The sequence below is a fragment of the Sinohyriopsis cumingii genome, chromosome 17 (genome assembly GCF_028554795.1).
Source record: "Sinohyriopsis cumingii isolate HCF-2022 chromosome 17, ASM2855479v2, whole genome shotgun sequence".
NCBI classification, from domain to species: Eukaryota; Metazoa; Mollusca; class Bivalvia; order Unionida; family Unionidae; genus Sinohyriopsis; species Sinohyriopsis cumingii.
Genome location: NC_142977.1, coordinates 4,968,818 through 4,981,660, shown reverse-complemented (window position 1 = coordinate 4,981,660; position 12,843 = coordinate 4,968,818). Strand labels below are relative to the sequence as shown.

At 34.0% G+C, this 12,843-nt stretch overlaps 1 protein-coding gene across 1 annotated transcript in view; it reads right to left on the bottom strand.

The window, feature by feature from the left end:
• LOC149777677 (uncharacterized) overlaps positions 1 to 12,843 on the bottom strand; it is a 193,720-nt gene that overhangs the window by 56,895 nt on the left and 123,982 nt on the right. The window contains exons 28-31 of the mRNA XM_089940394.1: positions 5,469 to 5,649; positions 3,451 to 3,624; positions 2,214 to 2,230; positions 1,351 to 1,456 (exon numbers count right to left, since the gene is read on the bottom strand). Of these exons, the coding sequence (XP_089796520.1) occupies positions 1,351 to 1,456; positions 2,214 to 2,230; positions 3,451 to 3,624; positions 5,469 to 5,649 (478 nt within the window). The remainder of the gene's footprint in view (positions 1 to 1,350; positions 1,457 to 2,213; positions 2,231 to 3,450; positions 3,625 to 5,468; positions 5,650 to 12,843) is intronic.

The window sequence follows — 12,843 nt, the reverse complement described above, 5'->3', positions numbered from 1 at the left end:
ATTTCGTATTGGAACTATTTATAGCCCATATGCCGTAAAAAATTATTCGATTTAACCATAGCTCATATTTTGTAAAATCCTCGCAGTAAGCAGTGAACAGTCATTTTGTATTAGTATGAAGCTGTGCCTGCCCACCAAACATTCCAACCAGTAATGGGCTAATTAGGCACCTATTCAAAGATGACTGGTTACATTTGTATTAGTATAAAGCTGTGCCTGCCCACCACACATTTCAACCAGTAATGGGCTAATTAGGCACCTATTCAAAGATGACTGGTTATGTCTGTATTTGTATGAAGCTATGCCTGCCCACCAAACATTCCAACCAGTAATGGGCTAATTAGACACCTATTCAAAGATGACTGGTTACAGTATAAAGCTGTGCCTGCCCACCACACATTCCAACCAGTAATGGGCTAATTAGGCACCTATTCAAAGATGACTGGTTATGTTTGTATTTGTATGAACCTGTGCCTGCCCACCAAACATTCCAACCAGTAATGGGCTAATTAGACACCTATTCAAAGATGACTGGTTACATTTGTTTTAGTATAAAGCTGTGCCTGCCCACCACACATTCCAACCATTAATGGGCTAATTAGGCACCTATTCAAAGATGACTGGTTATGTTTGTATTAGTATGAAGCATTGCTGCCCACCAAACATTCCGACAAGTAGTGGACTAATTAGGCACCTATTCAAAGACCTGCTTCACAAACAGGAAGAAAGTTAAGCAGCTAATTTAATCATCGTTTGATATTTAAAACATACTGGATGGGTAAAACTGCTTTATAAAAATGAGATAGATCTCACTTGGAAAGGTTAAACTGCTTTATAAAAGTGAGGCAGATCTCACTTGGAAGGGTAAAACTGCTTTATAAAAGTGAGGCAGATCTCACTTGGAAGGGTAAAACTGCTTTATAAAAGTGAGGTAGATCTCACTTGGAAGGGTAAAACTGCTTTATAAAAGTGAGGTAGATCTCACTTGGATGTGTAAAACTGCTTTATACAAGTGAGGTAAATCTCAACCAGGATGACTGTGAATATACCTGCTGCTCCTTGTCAAGATTTCAGTGGCTTGTTGAACTTGAAGGCTGACACGATAATGGCAGTTGAAATCTCTACATGTGATGGCTCACCTTCTCATATCAACTCGTTGTAGAGTGATGTATATTTTACACGATAACATCAGCAAAACACCACCAACTTTGATATTGGAAGATAACATAGCTCCATTTTGTTGACCTTTCATTAGTCATATATCCTGCAGGGTAAATACCATTTCCAGCCCAGTCAATCTGCTTAAAAACTTGACTTTTATGCTAGGTTGCTTCTAGGCTTTTAACTTACTCAGTTTGACACAGCTGACATCCTGCATTTCCATCCCATCTATAGAGCATTTTTTCTCCATGCCTGCAGACACGATGCAGACCTCATCTTGTGCACAGGTAATACCCTAAAGTGGCAGAAATTTTCCTTAGTCAGACAAAAACTACCAAAAGAAGAAATTAATGTTTTTTGATGAATCAATCTTAAGCTAATTTGACCTAATTATGATCTATGTTTCTGATGACTCAGTCTTAAATTAATTTCACCCAAATATGATCAATGTTTCTGATGAATTAATCTTAAGCTAACTAGAAACAGATATGATCAATGCTTTTAATGAATCAATTTTAATTATTTTGACCCAAATATGATCAACCTTTTTTTGATGAATCAATCTTAAGTTAAGTTGACCCAAATAAAAGTAATAAAATATTAGTATCCTTGTCAGCAATCGTACATAAAGGAAAAAGTACCTACAAATTATAGTGATCAAGGAAGGGGGATAACTCTGGCAGTCTACATTTGTTCTACTTATCCCAATTCAAGTATTGAATAATGTGTTTTCTACACAACATTGGTAAGAAAAATATACTGTCATTAAATTTAGGATTGTGTACGAAATGAATACAGCTTCCATACCTCCAAGCAAAGTATCCACAAAACACCCATTTTACTTTATAAAGCATATATTTCTGAACCTTTTTTGAGCATTAATATTTTTAGTTAATTGGAATCAAATTAGTATCAACAAAATATTTATAATTTATATACTAAAAAATCTTAATAATCCAAACTCCTGATTATACAAACCATTTTCATGTCTACAAAGAAGCTTGGAAATCAAATTTCTATAGTACAGTGATGAATGATAATGACATACTTACTCCACAAGCTCCGGACCCTTAAAAAAAATAAAAACGTAATAACCAAGGAAACAAAACTAAACAAAACTAAATTTAAGAATAGATACTGGAATAGAAACAGGACACAAGTTGCTGCATATATCTTAAATTCTGGCTCATGTAGAAAAAATCTGTCACTGTAGTTTTTAAATGTTAATGTTTTAAGGTCTTTGTCTACTGTGAATCTCTTACATACTCAATTATGACCTCCATTTATACTTACTGCCACACTTATTACAAATGCATTATTTTTCAAATCAGCAGACCACTCGCAATCAAAGTCTAAAACCTGTCATAGAAATTAAGTTGCATTACATGACAAAAAAGTATGACAAAAATAATTTTAGCTTTGCAAACTATTATACTGGAAAGCTTTCTCATGTACCAGCATTGGTCAAACCAAGACTAAAATTCATTGGGTGTGGGTGATATGTGTGAGTGATTGGCTACCTGGGGCTGATCAAGAGACTTAAATATAACATAATTACATATGTGATTTTATCTAGTATCTATGGTAGCCTTTTATCTAGTATCTATGGCAGCCTTTTATCTAGCATCTATGTTAGCCTTTTATCTAGAATGTATGGCAGCCTTTTATCTAGTATCTATGGTAGCCTTTTATCTAGTATCTATGATAGTCTTTTATCTAGTATCTATGGCAGCCTTTTATCTAGTATCTATGGTAGCCTTTTATCTAGTATCTATGGTAGCCTTCTATCTAGTATCTATGGTAGCCTTTTATCTAGTATCTATTGTAGTCTTTTATCTAGTATCTATGGTAGCCTTTTATTTAGTATCTATGGCAGCCTTTTATCTAGTATCTATGGTAGACTTCTATCTAGTATCTATTGTAGCCTTTTATCTAGTATCTATGGCAGCCTTTTATTTAGTATCTATGGCAGCCTTTTATCTAGTATCTATGGTAGCCTTTTATCTAGTATCTATGGTAGCCTTTTATCTAGTATCTATGTTAGCCTTTTATCTAGTATCTATGGTAGTCTTTTATCAAGTATCTCTGGTAGCCTTTTATCTAGTATCTATGGTAACCTTTATTAAATAAAAGGCTTACTGCCAAGCTGAAACATATCTGCAACCAATATATGATATCCTCACTTTTGTGTCAAATTAGCAAATGTTATTTTCTCTTCTTTTGGAATCAAAATAAAAGATGAAGAAAGAAACCCTATACATAAACAAAATAAGAAACTGTTGTACTTACTCTGTCTGCAAGTGTTGGCACAGTCAGCCAGAGAATAAAATCTATTTTTGTTCCCTTGGCAACCACCATATATAAACTTTTCACATCTCTTGCTAGTGGAATTGAAGAAGTAGGCAGGAAAGTATCCTTTGCATGGACCTGGATCTCTTGGTTGTAGACAGCGCAGGTTATAGCCTACGAGTAAATTGATATTAAAACTTAAACCATCTGAAGTAAGACAGTCTAGCAAGCAATCAACAAGCAGGGCCGGCCTTAGGCCAATTAGAACTATTTGGCCCAATTGGGCCCCATGCTCATGGGAGCCCCGTGTGGAGGCCCTGTGCATTAGTTTTTTTTTAAAAATATATCTATAGAAAGTAATTTTAAAATGATGGAAGAATCCTGTAAGCTAAATATCATATAAAACTTACTTAAAAGTTTATTTTCAAATGCCATACTCACAGGGGGACCAGCATGTAAATCCAGGAGGCCCCATCAAAATTATCCAAATCAGGCCCTGTGTTTGCTAAGGCCATTACAGTCCACAAGTACTGTAACAACCTAACAAGCAATCCACAAGTACTGTAACAACATAACAAGCAGTTCACCAACCTAGCTAGCATATCCACAAGTACTGTACTTCTCTAATTTTTATTTTGTTGGGGGATTTTGGAGGGGGAATTTCATGATTGCTGCAAACTATTAATTTACAGACCCAAGAAAAAATATTACCTTGTGTAGAAACACTGACACCATTCCAAATCCACAAATTTAAATGCTAATGAAAATGTAATTTTTCTCATGACCATGAAAACTGATATCCATAAATATAAATGAATTCATAATATTCTAGAGTAAGCAGAGATACTATTAGCCATTCAATGTGGTCTGTCTGTCTGTATGTCTGTCTGTATGGATGGATGGGTGTTTAATTGCACATCAGCACAGTCATGGCTATTTAGTGCTAATTCAAAGTTAAGTTCTAAAAATAGAAAGGAAACTAGATTTGTGTTTATAAAACATGTATGCCCTTAATGCAGTTACTACAGACCAAATAAGCCGAAGTTCTAAAAACAATTCCTTACATTGTAGGAGTATGTGGTATAGTGAGGGGATTTTATGGTGAGGACATATCAAATAAGATGTATGCAATTCCATCTTTGTAATAGACAGTGGTATAGTGAGAGGCTTTACAAAGAGTGACCAATTTAACATTTCCATGAAATACCTTGCATTGTGAGAGTACATAGTGGTGGGGGGCTTTACAAAAAGTGACTAATTTAACATTTCCATGAAATACCTTGCACTGTGAGAGTGTATAGTGGGGGGATTTATAAAGAGTGACCAATTTAACATTTCCATGGAATACTTTGCATTGTGAGTGAATAGTGGGGGGCTTTACAAAGAGTGACCAATTTAACACATCAATGAAAACCATTGCATTGTGAGAGTGTATAAAGAGGGGATTTACGAAGAATGACAAATGTAACATTTCCATGAAATACCTTGCATTGTGAGAGTGTATAGTGAGGAGATTTACAAAGAGTGACCAATTTAACACATCCATGAAATACCTTGCAATGTGAGGGTGTATAGTGCAGAATTTACAAAGAGTGACCAATTCAACATTTCCATGAAATACCTTGCATCGTGAGAGTGTATAGTTGGGGGAGGAGCGTTATGAAAAGTGGCCAATTTAACATTTCCATGAAATACCTTGCATTGTGAGAGTGTATTGTGTGTGTGTGTGTGGGGGGGGGGATTTACAAAGAGTGACCAATTTAACATTTCCATGAAATACCTTGCATTGTGAGAGTGTATAGTGGGGGGGGGGATTTACAAAGACTGACCAATTTAGCATTTCCATGAAATACCTTGCATTGTGAGAGTGTGTAGTGAGGGGCTTTACAAAGAGTGACCAATCTAACACATCCATGAAATACCTTGCATTGTGAGAGTGTATAATGATTTCCATGAAATACCTTGCATTGTGAGAGGCAGTAGTTTAGTGAAGGAATTTACAGTGAGGAATAATGTACCTTGTGAGAATACAGAACAGTCCAATGCCTCCTTTCTGATACCATGTGGAGAAGTTTCCTTCATCTCTCCCGTGTTTGTGTCTGCACAGAAACAGACATTCTGGCCATTTATCGTGGCACACTGCACCTCTGCAAAGTTTCCATCCGCTTCACAGACTGGAACATAGGACAGCAGCTTCACCTGTACAAATAGATACAGGGTGATGAATACAACACACAGAACTCCATGTACATAATATATACAATATGCAGGATGCCATATACATAACAGAGTGTGATGAATACAATATGCAGGACTCCATATACATAATAGATTCAGTGTCATGAATACAACACCCAGGACTCCATATAGATAACAGAGTGTGATGAATACAATATGCAGGACTCCATATACATAACATACAGAGTGTGATGAGTACAAAACATGGGACTCCATATGCACAATAGATACAGTGTAATGAATTCAACACACAGGACTCCATATACATAACAGACAGAGTGTCATGAATACAGCACATGTCATGACTACATTTACATAATAGATACAGTGTGATGAATACAATATGCAGGACTCCATATACATAAAAGACAGTGTCATGAATACAACACACAGGACTCCATATACAGTGTCATGAATACAACACACAGGACTCCATATACATAATAGATACAGTGTGATGAAAACAACACACATGACTCCATATACATAATAGACACAGGGTGATGAATACAACATACAGGACTCCATATACATAATAGACACAGGGAGATGAATGCAACACACAGGACTCAATATACATAATAGACACAGGGTGATGAATACAACACACAGGACTCAATATACATAATAGACACAGGGTGATGAATACAATATGCAGGACTCTATATACAAATTTATGTATTGAAATATCAAGCCTGGTTGTAACATCCTTTCAGGCATTAAGATGAAAATGGATTTTAGAAAAGGTTACATTTTTAGAATAAGATTCATATAAATAGACTGAAAGACAGAGCACATGATATTCAGAAGGACAAACAATAGGCTACTAGTTAGAGAGACTGATTGATTGGAATGTCCTTACATACCTTAACATTCATTGTAACAAAGTCAATCAATTTTAAACATACCTTAACATTCATTGTAACAAGGTCAATCAATTTTAAACATAGCTTAACATTCATTGTAACAAAGTCAATCAAATTTAAACATACCTTAACATTCATTGTAACAAAGTCAGTCAATTTTAAACATAGCTCAACATTCATTGTAACAAAGTCAGTCAGTTTTAAACATACCTTAACATTCATTGTAACAAGGTCAATCAATTTTAAACATAGCTCAACATTCATTGTAACAAAGTCAGTCAGTTTTAAACATACCTTAACATTCATTGTAACAAGGTCAATCAATTTTAAACATAGCTCAACATTCATTGTAACAAAGTCAGTCAGTTTTAAACATAGCTTAACATTCATTGTAATAAGGTCAATCAATTTTAAACATACCTTAACATTCATTGTAATAAGGTCAATCAATTTTAAACATAGTTTAACATTCATTGTAACAAGGTCAATCAATTTTAAACATACCTTAACATTCATTGTAACAAGGTCAATCAATTTTAAACATAGCTCAACATTCATTGTAACAAAGTCAGTCAGTTTTAAACATACCTTAACATTCATTGTAATAAGGTCAATCAATTTTAAACATAGCTTAACATTCATTGTAACAAGGTCAATCAATTTTAAACATAGCTTAACATTCATTGTAACAAGGTCAATCAATTTTAAACATAGCTCAACATTCATTGTAACAAAGTCAGTCAGTTTTAAACATACCTTAACATTCATTGTAATAAGGTCAATCAATTTTAAACATAGCTTAACATTCATTGTAACAAGGTCAATCAATTTTAAACATAGCTTAACATTCATTGTAACAAAGTCAATCAATTTTAAACATACCTTAACATTCATTGTAACAAAGTCAGTCAATTTTAAACATAGCTCAACATTCATTGTAACAAAGTCAGTCAGTTTTAAACATACCTTAACATTCATTGTAACAAGGTCAATCAATTTTAAACATAGCTCAACATTCATTGTAACAAAGTCAGTCAGTTTTAAACATACCTTAACATTCATTGTAACAAGGTCAATCAATTTTAAACATAGCTCAACATTCATTGTAACAAAGTCAGTCAGTTTTAAACATACCTTAACATTCATTGTAATAAGGTCAATCAATTTTAAACATAGCTTAACATTCATTGTAACAAGGTCAATCAATTTTAAACATACCTTAACATTCATTGTAACAAAGTCAGTCAGTTTTAAACATACCTTAACATTCATTGTAACAAGGTCAATCAATTTTAAACATAGCTTAACATTCATTGTAACAAAGTCAGTCAGTTTTAAACATACCTTAACATTCATTGTAACAAAGTCAGTCAGTTTTAAACATACCTTAACATTCATTGTAATAAGGTCAATCAATTTTAAACATACCTTAACATTCATTGTAACAAGGTCAATCAATTTTAAACATAGCTCAACATTCATTGTAACAAAGTCAGTCAGTTTTAAACATACCTTAACATTCATTGTAACAAGGTCAATCAATTTTAAACATAGCTCAACATTCATTGTAACAAAGTCAGTCAGTTTTAAACATACCTTAACATTCATTGTAACAAGGTCAATCAATTTTAAACATAGCTCAACATTCATTGTAACAAAGTCAGTCAGTTTTAAACATACCTTAACATTCATTGTAACAAGGTCAATCAATTTTAAACATAGCTCAACATTCATTGTAACAAAGTCAGTCAGTTTTAAACATACCTTAACATTCATTGTAATAAGGTCAATCAATTTTAAACATAGCTTAACATTCATTGTAACAAGGTCAATCAATTTTAAACATACCTTAACATTCATTGTAACAAAGTCAGTCAGTTTTAAACATACCTTAACATTCATTGTAACAAGGTCAATCAATTTTAAACATAGCTTAACATTCATTGTAACAAAGTCAGTCAGTTTTAAACATACCTTAACATTCATTGTAACAAAGTCAGTCAGTTTTAAACATACCTTAACATTCATTGTAATAAGGTCAATCAATTTTAAACATACCTTAACATTCATTGTAACAAGGTCAATCAATTTTAAACATAGCTCAACATTCATTGTAACAAAGTCAGTCAGTTTTAAACATACCTTAACATTCATTGTAACAAGGTCAATCAATTTTAAACATAGCTCAACATTCATTGTAACAAAGTCAGTCAGTTTTAAACATACCTTAACATTCATTGTAACAAGGTCAATCAATTTTAAACATAGCTCAACATTCATTGTAACAAAGTCAGTCAGTTTTAAACATACCTTAACATTCATTGTAACAAGGTCAATCAATTTTAAACATAGCTCAACATTCATTGTAACAAAGTCAATCAATTTTAAACATACCTTAACATTCATTGTAATAAGGTCAATCAATTTTAAACATACCTTAACATTCATTGTAACAAAGTCAATCAATTTTAAACATACCTTAACATTCATTGTAACAAGGTCAATCAATTTTAAACATACCTTAACATTCATTGTAATAAGGTCAATCAATTTTAAACATACCTTAACATTCATTGTAATAAGGTCAATCAATTTTAAACATACCTTAACATTCATTGTAACAAGGTCAATCAATTTTAAACATACCTTAACATTCATTGTAACAAGGTCAATCAATTTTAAACATAGCTCAACATTCATTATAACAAGGTCAATCAAATTTTATGTCCCTTAACATTCACTGTAATCAGGTCATACAACTATCAGGGCCTTCCAAACTTTGGTTCCTTTACCGGCACACAAAATTTCAATTAAAAAGCATTTTCCAAGTATAATAATTCATCTTAGGATTATGAATTTTAGTTTTTGGTCAATAACCTGAGTGACATCAAGGACAGGTCAATAGCCTGAGTGACATCAAGGACAGGTCAATAGCCTGAGTGACATCAAGGACAGGTCAATAGTCTGAATGACATCAAGGACAGGTCAATAGCCTGAGTGAGATTAAGGACATGTCAATAGGCTATGTGACATAAAGGACAGGTAAATAGCCTGAATGACATCAAAGACAGGTCAATAGCCCAAGTGACATCAAGGACAGGTCAATAGACCAAGTGACATCAAAGACATGTCAACAACTTGAGAGACATCAAAGACAGGTCAATAGCCTGAGAGATATCAATCACAGGTCAATAGCCCAAGTGACATGAAAGGTCAATATCACTGTAGAATTTGTTGAATCTGTATCTTTAATTAAAATAAGTCTCATGGATACAAAAGATTTTTTTTTGTTGTTGTGGGATTTAATGCCATTTTTCAGCACAAGATAGGCTATGCATGGCGGCCAGTATTAATGGTGGAGGAAGAACCTGGGAAAACCCCAGGAAGAACCACCGACCCACGAGAAGCTACTGGCAAGCTTTCTCACATACCCACATTGGCCGAGTCCTAGACTCGAACCCATGCAGACAGAGGTGAGATGGCAGTGATCTGTAACGGAGAGCGCTTTAGACCATTCAGCCACTCGGGGCCCCTGGATACAAAAGAAGTCTCATGGATACAAAAGAAGGAACTGAAAAGCAAGTTAAGTTAAAAGAATGACCTGGAGAGATTGTCATATGCTTTACGTCTGATGATAAATGATGTAACAAACATTTCTTGAAATTCAGTCTGGACTTACCATATGTACTTGCATATAAGTCCAACTCCTAACAACAGAGACTGTGATCTACCATTACAAAATGCACCAGCAGATCAGGGTCTATGCTGTTTGTTCTACTGATTACTCCTGCCGAAGCACATAGACTCTGATCTGTCAGAATATTATATGAGGGCATATATGGGTCTGTAAAGTTTGAGATATATGCAACTTATAAGCAAATATATATGGTAAAACATTTCATTGGTTAATTTAAAGTCAGACTTAAATATCATCCAATCAGATCACTTGAATGCATACTTTCATGATTAAACATGAAAGATCTTACCTGGATGCAGTAAATATATCTTACCTATTTCATCACCTGGATGCAATAAATATATCTTACCTATTTCATCAACTGTATGCAGTAAATATATACACAATTTCAAGTATGGTCATGAATTATATAATTTAAATACATCTACATGTATATGAATATCGGATGGCACATGAACTACACAAATATAATACCATATCTACTTGCTTATAAGTCAAGCCCAGCTGCAAAAAGCAATGATCCTGATTTTCTGTAGTATAATGGGCCACCTGTAGATCAGGGTCTATGCTGTTTGTTCTACTGATTACTCTTTACAAACTAAACAGACCCAGATCTGCTTGCGCATCATGCAATGGCAGGTCTGGGTTCTTGCATTTTGCATTTGGACTTGACTGATCTGTGAGCATATATTATGATAGATATGTCTACATGGATCGGCCTAGAAATAGGGTGATCAGCTATCTTACATTCCAAACCTGCACTGAGCATGTTTTTAAGATGAGCCTGTAGAATACAGTGGGAAATACAACAAACCACAGAGTGTAATAATAATTCATACTGTAGTCACCTTACTTTTGGTGGAGATTTTATTTACATTTTGTCTACAATTCCAGTCTTCACAAATAATTAAATTTAACTGGATTTTACTGCAAACATAAAGTCCAGACTTTAACTTAAAGCTATAATCTGATTGGCTGAAACTGAGGTCAGATTTAAAATTGACCAATGAAATGTATTTAAGTCCAGACAAACTTTAAGATTTATATTGGTGAATTTGGAGTATGATCTGTGTAGGACTAACTTTTCATCCTCTAGCATGATTTGTCATATGATGTGTCACATGATTTGTCATATGATGTGTCACATGATTTGTCATATGATGTGTCACATGATTTGTCATATGATGTGTCACATGATTTGTCATATGATGTGTCACATGATTTGTCATATATGTGTCACATGATTTTGTCATATGATGTGTCACATGATTTGTCATATGATGTGTCACATGATTTGTCATATAATGTGTCACATGATTTGTCATATAATGTGTCAACTCAGATATGGTATGCATCACTTCATTTCCTCACTCTTAAAATGTAATAGCTTTATGTTGACATGAATGGGACAAATGTTTTTTGGTCTTTTTTAAATTTCATGAAATAAATGAATATTGAAAAAATTGCTCACAGATTTAACCCTTTATCTCATGCAAGTGCCTTTGGATGCCTCTACTCCATTTGCATGGAAGCGCCTTTGGACGCCACTACAACATTCTCATGGAAGTGCCCTTCAACTCTTGCTGTAAACATCAGCCAGTTTGAGCGGGTTTCCACTGAGCCACCAAACGGGAAAACCCCCTATTAGATACTACATTCATTGGTGAGAATGACCATTGCATCAGATACGTGGTCACTGTTTATGCTCTGGTCAAAATCTGCTATTTAAAGTAACTGGTTCATATTCTCCACTCTAAACTGGAGGTCATGGATTTCTTTCAGTACTTATGAAGTTTTCACTATTAGAATCACAACTATGAAAGCTTCACTAACTTAGATAAAGGCTCTGATATTGATGTAGGCAGCAATTAGTTTTTATAAATTATCAAATTCAGATGACTTAGTGATGTAGACGCAGACAAAGAACTTGTAAATTTTGAGCATCAGAGAAATGGCAACTACAGTTGGTCACGTGGCTTCACTGACATGATGGTGAATGAGTTCTCTCAAGATTTTAAAGCACATAAAAAATTCTTCCATGAAAAATAATTATACAGCTATGACAATCGGATTTTACTCTTAAATCTTTCCATACATTATATATTGTGTACCAAAAGTGTAAAATGATTAAAATTGATGTTAAACGTAACATACACTTAACAGTTAACATACAGGCCTATGTGTATGGAGTCAAATAGGTAACAGGTGTTCTATTTATAGCACACTGCACTGGGTAACTTTGCTACATGTATACTGATAGGCTAAAAAGCCATACACTCTATGAGGTAAAGGGTTAACTCCTGCATCATAATGACAGTATGGTACAAAAACAAGCTGTTCATTGTTAGGGAGAAACCAGAATGATTTAAGCATACAGCTAAAACCTGTACAGGATTAAAATTCCCACATATGCTTAATCAGCACACGTATCTTTTTCACCAAAACTCATATAAAAATATCCATAACTTAGGATATGTGTACCTATCCCAGCATGCCTCATGACAGGAAAGCTGCAAATCAAACCCACCTAGAACATTATGATTTTTTATAAACTTGCCACCATGCCCTTCAGGCATCTTTGTACCACCTAAT